At 38.7% G+C, this 22,540-nt stretch overlaps 1 protein-coding gene across 1 annotated transcript in view; it reads left to right on the top strand.

Moving 5' to 3' along the window:
• Positions 1-22,540, top strand: part of LOC129720651 (calcium uniporter protein, mitochondrial) — a 208,601-nt gene that overhangs the window by 172,696 nt on the left and 13,365 nt on the right. The window contains exon 3 of the mRNA XM_055672140.1: positions 16,029-16,257. Within this exon, the coding sequence (XP_055528115.1) occupies positions 16,029-16,257 (229 nt within the window). The remainder of the gene's footprint in view (positions 1-16,028; positions 16,258-22,540) is intronic.

Below are 22,540 nucleotides of genomic sequence, written 5' to 3'. Positions count from 1 at the left end.
AAAATGAAAGCTCCACCACACACTAGAGCAGAATCAGTGGGGGGTTGAAGCAGCTCGGATAAATTGCGCAACCCCGCGTATGCGGAGAAATTGCAAAGTGCGAAGAATGTACAAGCTAACAACAAGTGAAACAACGAAAGTTGAGCCTTTTCGCTGCGTCAGCATGGTAATAATGGTTTGATACCGAAGGACACTCGGAGATGTGTTTTTTTTCTGCCATTTCAAACAGTAGGTTAAGTGCATGTTGAATAGGCTGTCCCGAAAAAAATCGATGTTGAAAAAGTCAAGGTGCTCAGCCCTAAATTGAAAGATAATGTTATTTATAGCATTTTTGTAGAACATTTCGACTTTCTAAAAAATCGTTTTTAGGTTGCCCAAACGTGATTTATGAAAAAATGTCTTTCAAGCTACAAAACCTTTCTTTTGCACTATTTTCTAATCTGTTCGATTCCTAAATTTTTCCATATTTTTTTTTATTTTTGTGGGGTTATTTTTGATTATTTTGCATGATTTGGTTTAGAATCGCATTCAATTATTTGACTCACAGAGCCCATGGATCATCACAAAAAAGCGAATTTTCTCATAATTTTTAGATAAAACCCTTCAAAAAACATATAAATAATTTTTTTGATCAAGAACTGAAATTTTTACTGCAAAGCGGGATTCAAGACGAAAATTTGAATGAAAAAAGATCCTTGATATCTTATCGGGGGGCTGAAATATTGCGTTTTTACATGTGATGGAAAACTATGCATTTTGTCAAAAATGCCACTAAAGCTCAATTTCTCCATGGCACAGTGTTTTATTTTGCAGTTTGTGCGTATAATTTCCTAAATAGTGATTCAAATGTTGATTATAACCATAAGGTATGTTCGAAAAAGTTTAAGGATATTCAAAAATGCATCTTTTAATGTAGAAAGATGGGTGATCAATCCACCAATGAGTGAGATAAAAAATTTACTTTTTAATCAAAATGAGATAGACGCAAGGTGTCTTCGACAAAGTTTTAGGTTATCTTAAAACAATAAACTTTACCGAAGACATCATGTTTCTATCTCTTACATATTACGAGCAACATTGAGTTTTCTGTTAGAAGGCACTAAAAATCACAATTTTCGTTCTAACTTTTTTCGCAGATTTTTCCGAATTTTTAGACCTTCTACTAAGTTATCAGCAATCCAAAAATGCATTTGTCTTCTGAACATTGTTATTTTATATCTCCCAAAATAAAACAGTTATTTAGAATATTTGTTAAAATGCATCGTTTTCCATCACATAGAAAATGCTAATATCTCAGCTCCCCGATAAGATATCAAGTATCTTTTTTTATGTAAATTTTTGTCGTAAATCCCGCTTTGCAACAAAAATTTCAGTTCTTGATCGAAATTTTTTTTATTTGTGTTTTGAAGGGTTTTATCTAAAAATTATTAGAAAAATCAATACTTTGGTGATGTTTAATGGACTCTGGGAGTCAAAAAACTGAATGCAATGCTGAGCTGAACCATGCAAAACATTCAAAAACAACTCCACAAAAATAAAAAAATATATAAAAAAAAATAGGAATCGAACAGATTTGATAAAAGTGCAAAAGAGTGGTAATGTAGCTTGAAAAAGCCATTTTTTCATAAATCACGTTTGGGCAACCTGAAAACAATTTTTTAGAAAGTCGAAATGTTCTACAAAAATGCTATAAATAACATTATCTTTCAATTTAGGGCTGAGCACCTTGCCTTTTTCAACATCGATTTTTTTTGGGACACCCTAATGTTGAAGTGGTTCACAAGAATGCGCGACTTGGCCTCTCTTGAAGCTATCTAGAGCGTAAAAACATAATTTAATTTTATGATCCCCTGGAAATACCGAAAAAATTAGAGCAGAGCTCTCTCAAGTTTTTTATTCTTCTTCAAAATAAAGTACATACAACGCGTTACCTAGAATGGTCCAAAAAGTGTAGCTTCGGTGAATGTTTCCTCTAAATTTTCAGACCAATGAAAATGAATCTCTCTGGACTGTTCATTTTACGCTCATCGTATAAATTTTATTTGAAAGTAAATTCGCTCAGAATAGTGCTTATAACCATATACAGTCTGATGAGATTACCAGTTTTCTATTGCTGATTGTGAACACGTCCTATGAAATCCAATTAGTAAAATAAGGAAAGATGCAGGTTTGCCAGAAAACATTACTTTTTGTTGAGTAGATTGACTCTTAGTAAAAAATAAGTTCAGTACTCGGTTTTCGAATCGTCGTAATCCCATTAGGTAATATTTATTTATTTACATTTAAAACTATCAGCTTGCCGATTGAAATGAGTGCACATCTGGCTGGCATCAAACGGATCATCCCAGATAGCCGACAGCGGCTCTACTAGTTTGAATCGAACAATATGTTCGTCATTCGACATGCAAACATCGTTAGTGCCTGCCTGTTGACCACAAATCATCTCTCTGTGCAGTCTCTTCGCTTGAGTGTGGCTAATTATACACGTGTGCAGCGCCACTTCCAGCCACCGGAATAGACACCGCCGATGGGTGCATTTACTAACAATAGAAAGTTATTCGGCATGCGATGGGTGAGAGATAAGTGCGTTATGGGTGCCACGTATCATTGGAAATGATGATACTTTATCAATGAATATTCATAAGTCTGTAAATACGGCTTCGATATGCATTTATAATTCAATTGACGTGATAATGTTTACGCTAACTATCATCGCCCAATCGAATAGTGAAATGCAGATGTTCATTGCAAGCTAACTTAACTTTCATAGACGTCTTTAAGTATATTTGAACCTTAACAAATCCTAGTATTTAGGACTAGCAGTGCAATTGAAAATGGTCCTTCTTTTCCAAAGTCGACTATTTAAGCTTTCGTCCACCGAGCGTTTGCGGTCTATATTGTTCAAATAAATCGGAAGCTAAAGCAACGGTTATACCCGCTGTGAAATGCTTCAGAAACCGCTGGAAGCTCAATAGAGATACGGGTTTGTGTTAAAGATCCCAGCTCGTGAGCCATAAACGGCTCCTTTATGGGTATCTAAACCGAACCCGGTTAGCCTGCCGATACTCCACTAGAGCTAGTGCAGCATAAAATCCCTACTCCGTTCGCTTCATAAGAAGCAACCCAACCGAAGCATCGCTATATAAACACAATTGTATATGCTCGAGAAAGCGAAGCGCCGGGATCAACATAACCATCAACAATGGACAGAGCAGCTTCATGCTGCTCTTTCGAGGTGCCTTCTAACGTGAACGATAATAGGAGCAAATATGAGGGCCTCTATTCATTCGAACGCCAAAGCATCTAAGTGGTCCAGCAGGGATGCACAGTTGCTTCATAGGTAAGCTTAACACCTCTATGGGATTGAATTTTACTCGATCCAAATATTATCATTCCAATGGTTTCATAATTGTAAATCCAACATCACAAATCACGACTAGCCAGAATCCAATTTAGAAACCTTTTTCTACCTAATCGAATTGACCTCTTTTCGGAGAAGCCAGCATACTCGAAATATCTCGCCAACATCAAGCGAGTAGAAAATTCAATTGTGCCTGGCATGTTTTCTTGTTAGTGAATTTATTAGAACCTGCTGAACTGAAAGTGCATAACCTTCTGTACTGAAAGTGCTAAAATCAATCAATCGCAAAAAGCTCGAACACAAACGAGACTTTCGCTCCATCCTATTTTCGTACCAATTTATTGACTAATTCATCTCATGGCTCTGTACAGCTCCACTTGAGATCGTTGGCCAGTTTATGCTAAAAAACCCTCGATGGAAAGCTTTCCTTTGCATTGATACGAAGGAATAATTTGAAATTTCAATTAAACCTTCTACTATCCTTGAATTACTTCCTCAGGTTTCACACTTTCTGCATCCAATTCAAACGTTTTCATCAATCTGCTATCGATGAATATTGAAAACCCCCGAACCACACAGAGCATCGAACGGAAATGGCTCATTTGCAGTTTAGTTTGAATTTATTACCGTGCAAACACGTAGTCGAATTAAACACCTTCACCCAGCAGCAGCAGTCAGCTCGGCGCAATACCCTGTGCAATTATTCAGTGTTGGACTTGGACTGTGCTGCAAAAAAAAGGAAAAATTATATACTCCCTTCAAGTAAGTACCTCTCGCTGGAGCCTATCATCATTCGAGACTCGTAAAAAAAGAACACCCAAGACTAAACTGATGTTCGGTACAACACGGAAAACACTGGCCGGTTCCCCACTAACCGACTTATCAAATCATATGCATCAAGAAGAAACTGAAACTGGCGGACAGGGTTGGCAGATTGCAGTTGATAATTTGGGAAAAAATCAGACTTCGTTATGTCCGAGGGACGATTCCGTTGCTCGTTTTAGTTTCATCCGATTATTTTTCATTATTGTTTGAAATATTTTCCAGAGCGTATTTATTACTAAATTATTGAATAACCACAGAGTACAATTACAGGTAACCGTTTAAAAGTTAAAAACAATTTTTAGACGGCTGGATTAAGTTGCACTTCAAGGAAATTGAGAACACTTTAAATAAACTCACTAAAGTCGCTTGGCAAGATTTTAGACTTTGAAAATAACGCGTCTCTGAAATAAAAAATAACTTAGTTTTGTTCAAGTTTTGTGTACTTATTACGTGTTAGTATTTACACATTATGTCGTCGTTTCCATTAATATGTGTTAAGCGTCATCCATAAACTACGTAAAGACTTTTTACTGAATTTCGATGCATCGTAAGATTTCTCATTTTTTTAATATGTAGGGTCCTTCCCTACCAGGACTTGAGATAAAAATAAAACATACGAAGTCCTGTGCATGCACTTAGTGCACGGAACTATTCCACTAAATTGATGAAGATTAAACTTTATTGTACGAATCACTGCTTAAATATACCCTACAGGTAACCCAGAGTGAGCGGTTTCCTCCACTCACTGTTTACCATTTACCTAACTAAAATGTTTAACTTATATTCTAGTAACACATATGTGACAATCGCATGTGAGAACATTAACGCTGTGTCCCTCTGAGACCAAAAGTATATATTAATCACAAGATTCGTGACGGAACCCTGTAGGTTAATATGGGAGAAGCAGGGTTGCCGTTACATTTGTCCCCCCTGAATGGCTGATCGTCTCGAGGCGAATTCATCTGTAAGGCTTGTACAAATCGCTTGAGTTGAATACTTATTTTTTTCTCCTAATTTCTTGTGTCTTATTTATATCATTTATCAAAAAAAAAACTGGTTACTCTCTTGTCTGTTTAAACGTCATATATACATTCTTCTTACACTTCACCCGGTGTGTAATAACCTGCATATACCTCTCCCCCTTTCGTTTGAAGGTGTGACTATCCACTCCACACTGTTTCCAAAGCTGCAAAAACGTTATCAGAACTGTTTCGAACCAAAAAAAAAAATGAGAGCCATAGTGTCTTCAGTAAAGTTGTTCCGTTAATTATTCTTCATGCTAAAGAAGTTGCAATAATCACAAGATTGATCTACTTAACAGTGAGAGACACATTTCAATTTTCTTATTTTGGAATATGAAAATCCACTTTGTTCAGCAAAATTATAGCTCATCTTAAGAGAAACAACTTTCTTGAAGACATCATACTAATATATGCCTATTTAAATGGACTTTTTTGAAGTTTTCTTTAGATCATCCCTAAAAATCAATTATTTTCAATTTAACTTTTTATAGTGATTTCATACAATGTTCTCAATGTTCTACAATATTATTTTCCATAACAAAACAAACCATTTCTTCAAACAAAGTTTATTTTCATATCACATATGTTTTTGGTTATTGACGATTGCTACTTAATAATGCACTAATTTACACTAATTACTTTTTACCCAAATAAAAGTTGTTGTTTGTTAATTATTCTTCATTTTATGAAAGTTAGAATTTTGCGATTAAATTACCTAAAAGTGAGAAACGAATTTTATTTTCATCATTTTTGCATATAAAAATCAGCTTTTTTACAAGAAACAACTTTGTCGAAGACACCTTATTTCTATCTGCCAATTTCAATGAATTATTGTGAAGTTTCTTTTAGAATGCCCTTTAAACTCTTTTTTTATCTAACTTAAAATAACTGATATTTTTCAATGTTCTACAATGTTATTCACTATAATAAAACACATAAGTTCACCGAAGTTTTTTTTTATCTCTTATATTTATTTAGTTATTGAAGATGTTTATATTATCAATGCACTAATTTACTTACAGATGTATACACAGGAGACAGCGAGAAACAAATGCCTGTGCAGGTCGGACTCGATTATCCGGAACATAAAAAAAAATTTCATTCCGGATAATCGAATCACACAAAAAATACTGTAATTTCGCGATTACGAACATAAAAAAAATCTTTTCTTTATTTTACTTGTATGATGCAGTGGCGTAACCTAAAGTTATTTCTGAGGGGAAAAGAGGTAAAACCTTAAGAAGCAAAAAAATAAATTGGACTTTGATTATTTTCGCTTAATTCGAACAGGTCCCAAACATGCCGAAAGTGACTTTGTGGTAATTTGTGGTTGAGTAATTTCTGAGAAATTTTCAGAAAACTGAGTCAAGCCATCTCTGAAAATGATTTCGCTACAAATGAATCGGACAACGATGATATATACATCAATCGAAAGCTCTTAATTTGTGGTTCACGAAAATGTTGTTTTTGTAGGCATAGTTCATATTAAAATAAGTAAAAAACTATTATTTAAATTTTTGAACATTGTTTACCTCTTGTTGTCAACACCGACCGTACGCGGCGTTGGATGAGCACCTGTCGATGTTAGTGCGGTTAGTGCTTATTTAGAGTTAGTGCGTTAGTGGGTTATCTAGAACATATCGACAGTCGTTCATATACACTAAGGTCGTTTTTTACGCGGGGGATGCGTTCCAAATTTGTATTGGCCCGCGTAAAAAAACGGAAAACCGTCCTAAAACGTTAAAACCTCGTTTGAATATGATAGTGGCCAATCCAGAGACCAAAATTCAATATTTGAAATTTTGAGTATTTACACCAAAAATTGCGATTTTTTTTAAAAACTGATATATGATCACTCGTGGCCTAAAACGGAAAACGTGATTGAAATGAGGTCGATATCTTGTACCGTTTTTGAGTAATGGAGGAAAGCAACCCGCGTAAAAAGCGACCTTACTGTATACGACATACAGTTGTCGCTGCCGTTGAAAGCTTTTTTGTTTTATTATTCAGGGGGTAGTTGTAGTAGCATATTCCTGAGACGAGAAAATATCGATTTTTAATTCTAGTCAGGACTCACACCTTTGAGCATTTACCATGCGTTTCAACCGTTCCCTACAGTTCTAAGGCCCATTCCCAACCTTAAGGCATCATTCCAGTTCCTAAAATACCCAACAGTCGAATTCAGTTGCGTAGTTGGTTACCAAAATATTATTATATTTATCGAAACAAAAAGTTGTTCTTTATTACTATCAGGCTGTGATTTATTCCAAGAGTTAAAACGTATGCGCTAATAGATTTTAACATATAATAGATTTTGTATGAGAAAGACCAGATCATACCCCTAGGTGTATTAATTTAGGTTTTTTTTTTTTCAAACAATCGGTAAACGACAAAACTACATTTCCGGAAATGATTCGACCGAAGATCGAGAAAATTACGCTTGCATGTCTACGTAAAACTTCACTTATTTAGAGGAAATTTACGTAAAACACACAAGGGCTTGTCAACTACAAATATCTGCTAATTGATCAACATTTGCATTTCGCAGCAAATCTCACATATAGTATCCCTGCTGTTTACATAATGTTTCACCTAGCAATACTCAGAGGAAGAGATTCGCGGTGAAAAAAATCGCCAATTCGGCAACTGGGTTTCATATGTCAGAGGTGCCAGATCTCTTCTCAAAGCGCAATGTTGACTGACATTCGACTTGTATAATCGGTGGTGACGGTGAAAGTTCTTAAGAATAGTAAAGTGTTTCACAAAAACTGTTAAGGTGATATATTTTATCTTTATGTTTAATTTTATACACCTTCACTTATTTTGTTACCTATACACAAGGTTTGTTGAACTCCGGGTAAAAATCACTCACAGCATTCTTAATTCATTCATTGGCAATAGAACAAAAAGTCGTGTAGAAATAAACACGTTCTTTTTTGTACCTGATTGCAATACCTCTCAATGTGGTGTTACCTTTCTTGCTCGTTTGGCTCCAATTTTGACGGTTCGTTTGGCTCACCGCATATCTCTCCCTCTGAGTATCTCTAGTTTCACCATACTCATCGCTACACGAAAGCTTTCTGAGAAAAAATCATCTTGATGGTCTACCAGCGCCGCGTACGGTCGGTGTTGACAACAAGAGGTAAACAATGTTCAAAAATTTAAATAATAGTTTTTTAATTATTTTATTATGAAGTATGCCTACAAAAACTACATTTTCGTGAACAACAAATTAAGAGCTTTCGATTGATGTATATATCATCGTTGTCCGATTCATTTGAAGCGAAATCATTGATGGCTTGACTCAGTTTTCTGAAAATTTCTCAGAAATTACTCAATCACAAATTACCACAAATTGGATTTCGAAACCACGAATTAACCACTAAATATTGGTGCTGAAAGAATTAAAAAAAAAAACTTTGTCAAGCCATCTTGAAATGAGCCTTAAATGGTAACAAATATGTCAGAAGGGATTGTAAAGGCAAAATTTCGGAATAAAAATTGAAAACGGACACCAAAAAAATGAAATTCCGGATAATCGAATTCCGGATAATCGAGTCTCCGGATAATCAAGTTTCCGGATAATCGAGTCCGACCTGTATTTGGATTGAATCATGTTTTGCTTATACTTAAATATAGAAATGGATTAGTCTGCAGATATTTGCAAATTTTGAATTTGAGACCTTATCTGTTAGTAAATTAATGCATTGTTTAAGTAAAAAGCGTCATTAACCAAAGAAATATGAGAGATAAACATAAACTTGCTTTGATGAAATTATTTGTTTCGTTATAGCAAACAACATTGTAGAACATTGATAAATGGTTGAAAATCACTACTAAATGTTATACTCAGAAAAGTGATTCTTAGTGGTAATCTGTAGAAAACTTCACAAAAGTACTTTCAAATAGGCAGATAGAAGTATAAGGTCTTTGACAAAGTTGTTTCTTATGAAATGTGCTACAACTTTGCCAAACAAAGTGAATTTTTATATGCAAAAATGAAAAAAAGTAAAATTCATTTCTCACTGTTCAGTGGATTAATCACAAAACTGCAACTTCTATAAAATGGAGAATAACAGATAGATCAACATTGCTGAGGGCTAGGGACGTTGCGATACCATTGAACATCGATACTTAAAATCGATACCTGCATCGAGAGCAAGTACTGATATTTCGATAGTATCGAGGCTAACGTATCGATACCTAAATGTATCTACAGAAATTTCTGTTAAATTGGCATTGCCGATGAGATGGCATTCTGCTTTGGAAACAGTGTGCGCTCTCGTGATTACTGAATGATAAGAAGGCTAGGATATAAAAGAAAGTCTCCCACACTCATTCATTCTGGGTTAATAACGCCCTTGTATATTCTCTCAATCAGCATTCACCTCAATCATTTCGGGTTAGTTACTTTCAATGTATACACTCGCTCAATCTTAACTAATAAAAGAATAGCTGAAGTTCCTTAAAGTCAGTAGTTTTTTCGTAGGAAGCTCCATCCGCTCCTAAAAAACTCATTGTTTCTTGTACTTGGTACTATCTCCTCTCGATTGAAATATCTGGGCCATTTTTATTGAATGTGCCTCTTACTTGAAGTATTTATTCCTTCTCAATTATCATTTCGCTAGGTATTTAAACAAATTCCTAATGTTTCCATTTGCTGCGACTTTTTCGTATTTTCTTCACGCCTGTATACTATTTAGATATAGACAGCCTTTTGACTATTTCATTTGATCCATTTTAAACTATTACTATTGGAGGGGGGTCGTTCGGCGTTGCGTAATTTTAGGGGGGAGATTTTTAGCGGGGGTCTGAAATCTAGATTTTTAGCGTTACGTAATTTATGTACGACTCCTAACTTATGATATTCAATAAGCAGTCAGTGGTCATTTCACTTCACAGTTCCACTACTTCATAAGGTCCTCTTCACATGTTCTGCAGCTTTTGACCTGGTCCCGTCGGAACTGCTTCTAGTAAGACTAGATCACTCCACATGGGTTGCCAGTCATTAGCTTTTCCGTCATACGCTTGCTTACGCTTTTCCTTTGAATCCTTGAGGTTGGCCGTTGCGTTTGCGTGGAGATCATAAATGTATTTTCATATAATGCTTTTTTCTAAGAAATTTAATCTGAGAAATTAATTACAGAATTAATACAACAACAAATTGAGGTTTGAACTTTTTTTGTGTTTTATAAATTCGTAAAAAATAAAACACAGAACAAGTTACTCAAATCAGATCATATCATGTTATAATGAATATTTAATGAGTAAATTAAGGTAATTAGGGTAGATTCGCTGCTTGCGCGATATTTTTGAACTGATCAATTTTTTTTTGCTTTGAAAGTGTTTGTTTTTTAATATCTTCGCAAGCATTCGTAGGAATTTCTATGAGGATAATCGCGTAAGGTTCATGTTTAGCTGAGAGGGCCGGGACGAGCCGCGCTCTAAATCACTCTAATTTTATCCCAATTGCTCAAATTTCCATTAAAACTTGGGAAAATGTTCTAGGGAAGGTATAATTTAAGAACAGTTGTACTTTAAGAATAGTGTTTTGATGGTAATTTTAAAAATAACGCGATACATATGTGGTTGGTTAATGACTGGACCAAAGGCGCATAACAGTTCCCACTAGTGAACCTCAGCCTTCCAGCTACCGTACCCCTACCTTCTCGTGGTTCCAACCGATGTGCGAGTAACCAGTGGAAAGATCGGGTAACCAACCCTGGTGGACTGCTGGTCGCATGCTGACAGGGGGCGGGGCTTCCTTCCTCGGAAGGGAGTTTCCTGGGATCGACACCAACAGAAGCGTTCTAAGTAACGCAGTGCCCTTCTCAAGTCCTGGTATTGCCCGGGACTCTAAACAATGGCACTACGATAGCCCTCCTGCGACATAGTGGGGTTGGTCGCTGGCCTTGCAATCCCGCACCATTAAAAAACAACAGCAACGAACGCAATAACGTTAAGTACGGACCGGAACAATCGGCTAGGACCTAGGCAACGAAAATGGACTAACGATTGGATTCTCGGAACATGGAACTGCCGATCTCTCTACTTCCTAGGAAGTACCCGCGTGCTTTCCGAGGAATTGAAGACCCGCAAGTTCAACATCGTAGCGCTGCAGGAGGTATGCTGGAAGGGGACGATGGTGCGTACGTACAGGGATGGTCACACCATCTACCAGAACTGTGCAAGCACACATGAGCTGGGAACAGCTTTTATAGTAATGGGAGAGATGCAGAAGCGGGTGATCGGGTGGTGGCCAATCAGCCCTAGAATGTGCAGGTTGAGGATCAAAGGCCGTTTCTTCAACATTAGTATTATCAACGTGCATAGCCCACACCTCGGAAGTACCGATGACGACAAGGATGAATTCTACGCGCAGTTGGAGAGTGAATATGACCGCTGCCCAAAACATGATGTCAAGATCATCATCGGGGATTACAACGCTCAGGTTGGCCAGGAGGAGGAGTACAGACCGGTGATTGGACGATTCAGTGCACACCAGCTGACGAATGAAAATGGCCTCAGACTAATCGACTTCGCCACCTCCAAGAACATGGCCATACGTAGCACCTTCTTTCAGCATAGCCTCCACCATAGACTCACCTGGAGATCACCGAATAGAACAGAAACACAAATCGACCACGTTTTGATAGATGGTCGGCACTTCTCGGACATTATCGATGTCAGATCACATCGAGGCGCTAACATCGATTTGGATCACTACCTAGTGATGGTTAAGATACGCCAAAAACTATCCGTTGTGAATAACATACGTCGCCCGCCACCGTATAATCTCGCGCGACTGAAGCAACACGACATCGCAACACAGTACGCGTCATCGCTCGAAGCTGCCGTGAAAACAGCTATCTGCAGTGCTGCGGAGAAAGTCCTGGGACACGAGCAACCGAATCGACGTAACGAGTGGTTTGACGAAGAATGTCGGCAGATTTTGGACGAGAAGAACTGAAAGAAAGAAGACTGAAACGGAGGCAGCAAGTCCAACTCTTCAAGGAAAAAAAGCGTCGCCAAAAAGAGGAGGAATGTGAAGAACTCGAGCAGCTGCACCGCACACACGAAACACGAAAGTTCTACCAAAAACTCAACGGATCCCGCAGAGGCTTTGTCCCACGAGCCGAAATGTGTAGGGATAAGAATGGAGGCATTTTGACGGATGATCGTGAGGTGATCGAAAGGTGGAAGCAGCACTACGATGAACACCTGAATGGCGTGCAAGCAGGAGACCACAACAGGAGCGGAGAAGACGTGGTAGGTGCAATGAACGACGAAGATGTGCCACCCCCAACAATAAGCGAAGTTAAGGATGCGATCCGGCAGCTCAAGAACAACAAAGCGGCCGCAAAAGACGGCATCGGAGCTGAGCTTATTAAGTTGGGCCCCGACAAACTGGCTAGCTCGCTGCATCGGCTGATCGTCGAGATCTGGGAAACAGAACAGCTACCGGAGGAGTGGAAAGAAGGGGTTATCTGCCCCACATACAAAAAGGGCGACAAACTAGACTGCGAGAACTATCGAGCGATCACAGTCCTGAATGCCGCCTACAAAGTGTTTTCCCAGGTCATCTTCCAACGCCTGTCACCATTAGCCAGCAGGTTTGTAGGAAGCTATCAGGCCGGCTTCATGGAAGGACGGTCTACAACTGACCAAATCTTTACACTACGGCAGATTCTCCAAAAGTGCCGTGAGTTTAAAGTCCCTACACACCATCTTTTCGTCGATTTTAAAGCCGCATACGATTCAATAAACCGACAAGAGCTATGGGAAATTCTAGACGAAAACGGCTTCCCGGGGAAGCTGACAAGACTGATTAAGGCTACGATGGAGGATGTGAAGTGTGTTGTGTGAGAATTTCGGGTGGAACGTCGGACCCATTCGAGTCTCACAGAGGGCTCCGACAAGGTGATGGTGCTTATTGTTTAACGTCGCGCTAGAGGGTGTTATGAGACGAGCGGGGTTTGACATGCGGGGCACGATTTTCAACAGATCAGGTCAATTTATTTGCATTGCGGACGACGTGGATATTGTCGGCAGAAAATTTGAGACGGTGGCAGACCAGTATACCCGACTGAAACGTGAAGCAGATAGGATCAGACTGAAGATTAATACGTCAAAAACTAAGTATATGCTTGCAGGTGGGTCCGAGCACGACAGGGCACGCCTAGGCAATACGGTAACGATCGACGGGGATGAGTTCGAGGTGGTCGACGAGTTTGTGTACCTCGGCTCTCTGGTAACTGAGAATAACGATACCAGCCGGAAGATAAGGAGACGTATTATCAGTGGAAGTCGTGTCTACTATGGGCTCCATAAAAAACTACGGTCGCATAATCTGAGTCTTAGCACCAAGTGTATCCTGTACAAAACGCTAATAAGGCCGGTCGTTCTCTACGGGCATGAGACGTGGACAATGCTCGAGGGGGACTTGCGAGCACTCGGAGTTTTTGAACGTCGGGTGCTAAGAACAATCTTTGGCGGTGTGCAGGAGAACGGAGTGTGGAGGCGTAGGATTAACCACGAGCTTGCGCGCCTCTACGGTGAACCCAGTGTTCAGAAAGTGGCTAAAGCTGGAAGGATACGCTGGGCAGGGCATGTAGCTAGAATGCCGGATAGCTACCCTGCAAAATTGGTGTTCGCTTCAAATCCGGCGGGAACGAGAAGACGAGGGGCGCAACAAGCGAGATGGGTGGACCAGATGGAGCACGATCTGCAAAGTACCGGGTGCCCGCGGAACTGGAGGCAGCTATGCCGGCAACTATGGACCGAGTGAATTGGCGGAACCACGTTATGCAGGCCATGTCTTAGGACGTACGGCCATCTAAGTAAGTAAGTAAGCGATACATAAGTTCTGAATAAAGATCCTTTTTTGCAATCATCTCATTCTCCCATTTCTTCAATTCAGATTTAAAACTTCATCGTTCAAATTTTTACGAAAACTTGTGGAAATTTGATAAGATTTTCCTGTTTATCATTCCTGTAATTTTAATGGATAAAACACCAGAGATTACAGGTTCGGGTCCGGTCTGGATAAGGTATAAGTTTCTAAGCCTATATCGCATTTTCCAGTTCACGTATTTTAAGCATTTCTAACTACACTCCGCTTTACAGAAGTAAATAAGCTCGAGAAAAGTTTTAAATAATACCTTTATCATTTAAAATTGGTTTTTATCCAGTTTGAATTTACAAAAAAAAAAAACTATGTGAACGATATTCAGCGCATAGGTCAAAATAATCCAGAACCCGATTTTAGGGAAAAATTTGGGTCTAGAGCTCTATAGCAATACTTTAAAGAAAAACTTCTTTCTACAAAGTTGTTACGTATGATAAAGCGCTTATTGAAAATTATCAAAAATTATGATCGTTCATAGACAATTTTATTGTGAAAATTGAAATAAAAAAATAAGAGCTAAAAATTTATATTTTCAATCTACATCGGTTATTTTCAAAGATAAAGAAAATCTTTTTCTATCTTGTTGCTTTAAATTCACGGAGCTATAACATTGTAGAACAACTCTTTCTTCTATTTTCGAAGATAAAAAAAGTTAGATACTTGATTTTATCGAATGTTTGGGTAACCCTAATTTTTGATAATTTTCAATTTCGGTTTCTCAACCATTGTGCAGTGGTGAATGACTGTCATTTTGGTACCAGCTAGTGCAACGCTACCCATAATTAAGATAATATTCCACTAAACCCTAAAATTGCAACCGCACAAGTCTTCATTTTTTCCTATTTCCATCTTGATACGCAGAAAATTTTAAATATTCTATTTTCCTGAAAATAAACTAAAGCAAAAAAAATTATATAATCAATGCTATTTCTGAATGCAATGAGAAACTATTGAAAATAGTTACAGTAACCGAATAAATAAATTCTCAAAAATTGGCAACTCTGCATTCAGCGACCTCGCCTGCAAACGGCTTCCTTTGCTACGATTGCTTGTTTAAATTAAACCATTAACTGTACTCATGTTTTTTTTTGTTTTGGGTTCTATGTTTCACTCTCACAAGACGCAAGAGCCCCGTCGGTGATAATGACGATGATCGCTTTAGATAAACATACATACAAACCTTGGCAAACAACCAGATGAAAATGGATGCATCCTACGCTCTCTTTCACGCGAAACCAACAGTGTAGTACACAGATGGTTACAGGTATATCCTACAACATGTTCAACACTCGAGGGAAATTCCTTCCTTCACCGAAGCGGCCGGTTTTCTAGATCGGCACCACATTCACACAGGCTGCCTGCCAACACCACCGTAGTTCTGCTCTAAATTCTTCGTACAGAGAGATCTGCACCAATGAACAAGCATTCCTCGGAGCATTGGACGCAGACAAATAATATGAGGCTATTATCAGCGCTTGTTAACCGAGTTCCATATTCAGGTTCTTTGCTTCACCAGGGAACATTGTGTAACTAATTGATTTCTCCGAAGGGAAGCCAGTGAAATTGTTGCTGTTGTTATTGTTTGAAGGAAATATTCTCCAGCATGCAGTCCATTAGGATGTTGATGTCATTACCGACAAGAATGCAATTAACAGTCGACCTAGGTCAATTGAGTTGAATACTATTGCGAAGCGTAAATATCAAGCTGTGGGAAATCGCTTACCATTCTGTGGCTATCATGCAAGTTGAAGTGTCAAGTGTTGTCGATAATTCCATTATTCCGGTTCAATGCGAATCGAACACTAATTGGACAATCATTCGATACATTCTAAAATAATATATAAAAGCTTGCATGCACAAACACCGTCACTGATCGTTGTATTCCCTTGCGGTCTACTGTATTTTCTTTCAGACGTGACCGTAAAGTACGTTAGAGGCCTCCCGCACATCACCGTTCCACTGCCCAGCCGCAACGAGCGCTGCCAGTTTACGTTACGACCGGTGACGCACAGCGTCGGCAATTTCCTAGAAATGTTGAAGGTGGAGGACCGCGGTGTGGACCGGGCGGCGGTGCTGAACCGAGACGGGATCCGGATAGCGGCTTCCTGCTCGATCGAAACACTGATGGAGGATGAGTTCTGGTAAGTTCAATGCGGTTCTGGCTGACATTTTACCTTTCCGGTGTACAGAGAAAGCAATCTGTTTTTGATCTTGAAATGGAAGGTAAATCCTCTAATAGCGATGCTTCAGCTCTACAAATAAAGCTTGATGTTCTTGGTTTCTTGGTTTGTATGCAGCAGGCGCACCTGAATGTTTAATTATGATTGCAACAATGAACATAATAAGATATGTAGGCCGAAAACACTCTCCTGCAATTTGCTTCGCACCGACACTGACAGCACAGCTGTCCAGACTATGCTGCAACGGAAGTTATCCTTTACCCCTACGTTCTACGTGTTTCGGTACAGCAGATACATGACTGGCTAACGTCCGCCCGGCCCGGTGCCCTGCTGCACCAAAATGCGAGCGACCGTGTCATCGTCGGTGGAGAAAACTCTTCGGACAAGTTTCATTGCTACGTGACATGTATGAATGCGGTGTCCTATTTTGGTTTTCACCTATTTCCATGAGTTTTCCCAAACTTTCTGTCATTTGAAACGACTATGTGCGAAAAAGTAGAAGAGACATCGCAACCGTCGTGAGGTTCCAGTAGTGCCGTTGCGGGACGACACTAGACGGCATAGTTTTTTTATGCGAGAGCTCCAATGCATAGTAATGCCTTTCTGCTTGTATGTTTAATTTCGAGCTTTTCTCTTTAAGAATGGATGTTCGTTATTATGTTTGGATTGACACCAAACACCTAGTGTGAATGTTTAAGTTGCATGCGTTCAGGTTCTTTAAAAATAGAGCCGTTTGTCGGCTGATTTTTTTTCGGATTTAAATTAACTTTCGGTGAGCTTTTAACCCACTTGCACAATTTTTGACGTTTCGGTGTACTTGTTGTCTAAACTATCTTAGGGTTATTTTTTTATTACGTAAAATATACAACGTTGTATTTTTTGACAAATCTTTCAATAGCGTTGCTGGTCTACGCGATTCATAACTTACAAAGAACTATGTCTACCGAAATGCCTTCGTGGAGGTATTCGGGATTGAGAAACGACATTTATATGAATATTATTTGCTCCGGGTGGTAGAGGATTTTCACGAGCGCCTATGGCATAGAATCACGGTGTTTGAAAAGAAAGGTAATCATCTTTAGCCTTCGTTATGAGTCAACGTTACGCGCAACATCGTTCGATTTCGTCACTTTCCACGGTGACACAACCCTTTGCTTCCGTCGCAGTCGTAGAGATGCAGAGGTAAACTCGGTCTCCGACAACAAAGGCTGCTACACGTACTTCCTTACAACATCATTCCTCACCCCAACGACCGTAAGGGCGTGGCCGGCTACAGCGGAAGCTACTGAATTGTTGAACATTCCTAAGTTTCCATATACGTGGTTCTCTGTGCAACATCACTAGCTCAGATCGATCACGGAGGAGCAACTATAGAATGTAGGTCGTCAAGCTCAATATCTGTAACCGCATCATGATCGCAGTATCGGTAATCGAGAATATTGAAATAGCTGATTAGTTTTGACTTACACAAATTGATAGACCCAGAACATTTCGACCAATCACCTTAAACGCGTGTACCACTTCATTTTTTCAGATTTGAGTGAATGTGAATGTTCGTGCAAATAAAAATGTTATTCTTACCATTGATGCCCGCTTAACTAAAGTAATTTCTTGACCAAATGCAAAGCGCCACAGCGATCAAAAAGGTTATAATCCATTTTAAATTTGCATAAACACGTTTTCCGCTGAGTAATCGTATTATTTATCCCCTTTTGTAAAATGAGGGAAATCACGAAAAACCGTGATTAACTCACCAAAGTCATGAGCAAAAACTTCGTCAATGAACGGAAAAATAAAATTTTATTCTATAAGACCATAGACAAAGCCGAAATTTAGTACTAGCAACTCCAATTAGACAGAACCCTTACATTAGGCAGTGATTTTCGAGCTAATTACTATAATAGAAAATATTGGAATTTTCTTCGTCGGAATCATTCATTGTATCCTTTTGCTGGAAACTAATTTTGGCAAGAAGACGTACAGTCCAAATCAATTATTCCTATATAATAACAGGAGGGTTGTGTGCAAAGCCACGGCCGCAAGGTTGAAGTAGAATACTTTTACAAGAAAGATAACCCGGCTGCTTGCGTGGCAGTCATTTTTTCTAGTAAATAAACGTTGACTAATCAGATCAATCGAATTTTGCGCTTCAACAAGGATTGACCATTTTCAATAATATAGTAAGTTGCTTGGCATGGTTGGAACTTGACAATTTTTAAATTCTGAGATGAAATTTTTTTGGATGTCGTGCTCATGACTGAAGGAAAAGATAATTCATTGAGTTTTGAGACACGGAGATAAAGTAAAACTTATATCTTTTACAAATTCAAAAATGTGAATTACCTCATTAGAAAATATTAACTCTTCAATCAAGTTTCTATTTCATCCTGAAAAGGACAATTTGTTGTTCATTTTAGTATCGGAGAAGATGCCGATCACATCTTTGCGTTATCACTGACAGAGCGAATAAAGTATTCCTTGTGATAAAGTATACAGTGAAAAGCTGATTTAACACTCAAAACTAGACGGCTCACGTGTTGTCAAAATGAGTCAACTTTCCATTGAATGCATTTACTAATGCCCACTATCTCACAGAGACTGCATTTCACTAAAGTGCCTCACTGCATCAGCCGCTATCTATACTGAGATCCGCTGCAACTAGTTCGCTATCCATAGCCATGTCACAGTTGTGGCCGCTATACGCTGCCATTGGTATCCACTGTCCCTCATCAGCTGGCCCAGCTGCTTTCGTTGCTGGAATCCGCTGCAACTAGTGCGCTACCCATTGCTACGCCACAGCTGTGGCCGCTTTCCGCCATCGCTGGTATCTACTGCACTGCTAGTGCTGCTGCTAGGAAAGGACGACTGCTGTTGTTGCTGTCTAGAACTATTATGAGCGGCTTGGCTGGAACAGGCTCTTATATAGGCCAAATAGCATGTTTTCCATTGCAAGGTATATGATTCTGTCGGCCGTGCTTGGAAAGCAATCATATAACGACCAATCAGAGATCGAATTTTTCGTTTTGACAAGGCTAGACTATTTTCAATAGTACAATAGTGTGAATAATAAAATTACAATTATCTTCTTTTGGGATAAATCTTAGAATATTTTCCAATCTATTGCTGCAAAAACGAAGGAAATCCATCGAATACTAACCGATTTATTAGCATTTGAAATTGGACATATTTTTCACTTTTTCCGGTTTTAGATTTTCATTTCACACCCCTATGTGCCGAACTTCCTGAGAGAAGTATTCTACTTCAAAAGACTAAATAGAAACGAAATCACAGCCCACCAGTAAAAGTAAAGTAAACGACGACTTGTGTATAATTTTCACTATTGATTTTCATGCTCTATTTTGGGTGAGTCGCAAGTCCTCCACTTGAAAAAGTAAACCCTTGTCGTAGCCTCCGTTCAGTGCACAATGAATGCAGCAAAAAAAAGTCAAAGCTACCGCCAGTTTGTCCTCTCTCAAGTAAGTAAAGCGAAATGGACTGACTGTGGAACGAAATTTAGTATATTTGTCTGAATAATTCATCGAAAGCAGTGCTGCTGGATATATAGCCTAGGTCGGCGTGATGATTTTTAGTCCTTTTTCCGTTTGGTGTCCCGTCCTACCAATTCGTAACCGGTAGGCAGACGATTTATTTCAATTTTCCGCGCTGTGTTGTTCTCTTCCGTGCCGGATAGAAATACTTGGAAGACTTTTTACTTCTTTCTATTTGAGTTCGCCAGCCGTCGATCCAATTTGAGTAAGTGGGCTTCAGTTGGATGGCAAGCGGCGAATGAGTTCCCAACTGTTTGCTGTATTCTAGAGAGTAACCAGGTAAAGTTGAATACGAAACAAAAACTTCCCATCTAATTCCATCAATGCGTTGTATTTATAATCCAATTTGTTAAAAAGGAATCCCAACAGATAATAACTTACACCTACTTTCGGCCGAAGATTAATTACGACTCTAATCGAAAAGCCATACCGGTCCTATCTACATTTCACCATGTAATCTGGTCAGCTAAGCGATAATCCGATTAAGTAGACTCCCCCGAGCCACCAGTATAGCCTACGTACGAAGAAATGCTAAAAACGAGAAGAAGTTTGCACGGAATCTGCGCTTGGATAATGGTAATGATTCGCTATAACGCCAAGGACCACCGATAAAGGATAACCTCAATTTGTGTGCTCTATATTCATGTGCTTGGAGCACAAGCTGGTAGATACACTCTGTCTCTTCATTGTGTTCTCTGTGGGTACCAAGCTGCGGCCTGGGTGACGATTGAGTGGCTTTGAAGTGCGATAAACGTCTGGTTGAATCCGATGGGAACATTTGTGGATGGAAGTGAAACTCGAAAGGATAATCCCGCGCTTTCAATACATGACGAACAGGAGCAGTACTTGTCTGAACAAGGCTTTGTTGTGGCAATTGTTTTTTTTTTTCCTTCTTTTTGTCGCATCAGGGAAAAGCTTATAATCTGATTTGCATTGCTGATTGTTTCTTCTGTATCCGAAATGCGGTTCGATAATATTTTCCTAAACAAATATATGCCGCTTTGTACCGGCTGTTGTGATATTGAATTAGGCAACATTGTTTGAAGCAATAAAAGTTTTTGACTTGGCACCTTTTGATTTGATTGGAAGGAAAATGAACTGCACAATTACGGAGTGGTTTAGCAGAAAAAAATCAATATCATGTGAAGCAATGAATATATCGCAAAAACTGTTTAAAAGTATTGAGAATTCCGTAAAACCACGTCTCAGTTCACTTCACATTATGATACTAATTCTGTTAAATTGAGTTGAGATCATTATTTGTTAATGCCTTGCCTAACACGATTTTTTTAGTATCTCTAACGTTCTGAAGAAATAATTATTCAAAAACTCCTATAACCATCGTCTCTAATCCATCATATTGCCGGCCTTCCTACATCTTCCCGATTGAGGAAAACATATATTGGCTGACGCTTGACCATTTTGGGCTGTTATCCAGAAACCGGTTATCGTTACCTTGGATTTTTCTGACAACTGGAGTTATTTGTCAGTTTCTAAACATCATGCAGGTTCCAGGAATATCCATATGGAATGGTATTTCGATAATTTCTTTTTTCCAGAAACCGGAAGTCTCCATCTTAGATTTGAAAATAGTGTCGATTTCTGAGCTCTGAGTTTCATCCTGGCTTCACAAACACTCATATTTAATAGTATTTCTTCATTTTTGGCTGTATTCTCAAAACTAAAAGTCGCAATCTTGAATTTCAAATAGAGTTTGGGGTCGACTTTTTATCTCCGGTCATCATCCTGATGTCTAAAACGCACCTTGAGTGGTATTTGGTCAATCTATAGTCGAATATACCTCAGACATGAAGGAAACAATATCAATAAGATCAAAAGCGATATGGAATTTTGTAATCCCAGGCGTCATTTTAACACCGCGTCTCCGAAAACAACTCCGGCGACTTCCGGTTTCCTGAAAATAACTCTAAATGGCCAAATATCACAGCTTATGGCTTTGGGGTTGTTCTCAACTTTGCTCTCAGGCTCCTTACTCACCCCCCTTTTACACGCTGAACTCTACAATACCTCGGTGACTTTCTCAAAATAAGTCCCTCTCACAATAAGACTAGCCAGAGAGACACACATTTGAAACCTCTTCAAGGAACTATAATTGGCGATATTTGGCAGTAGGAATGAGGCTTGGTATGTAAGTAAGAGTAAAAAAGGATAAAAGCATACATACAAGCATGGATAAATACGAAGCATGCCACTAACTCTCAATAGTGGCATTGGTATACGATAGAAGTGCAGTATATATTGATCAACGTTTCTGGTGCACAGAAAAAAATCAAATGTTGAGAATTGCAACAACCTTTGTTCAATTGAATCATAAAAAAATAAAAACAAGTACGGTAAGGAACGGCTTAAGCAGTGGCACCTATTTCAATCAGTAGAAGAAAACGGGCCGCAAACTGCTGAATTTTTATCAATATCAACAGTTTAGTAACTAGAACGAAAAGTCTTACTAACTAGCCGAATTAACCGAACTTTATGATAATTGTTTGCAATAGTTCTGTTGCAAACACAATTTAGTGCGTACTTTTGCCCCTCACTACTCTACATTTGGTCGGCCACCAGCACAACTAGGACCATTTGGGTAAATACGGTAGAATATTATCGACATAGGTATTTTTTTCATATAAAATTAAACAAAATGTAAAATTTTTGAGAATTTTTTTCTCATCTAGCTTACC

Source organism: Wyeomyia smithii, chromosome 2 (assembly GCF_029784165.1).
Source record: "Wyeomyia smithii strain HCP4-BCI-WySm-NY-G18 chromosome 2, ASM2978416v1, whole genome shotgun sequence".
Lineage (NCBI taxonomy): Eukaryota > Metazoa > Arthropoda > Insecta > Diptera > Culicidae > Wyeomyia > Wyeomyia smithii.
The sequence above is the reverse complement of the archived record's forward strand: the minus strand, read 5'-3'. Positions and strand labels throughout refer to the sequence as shown.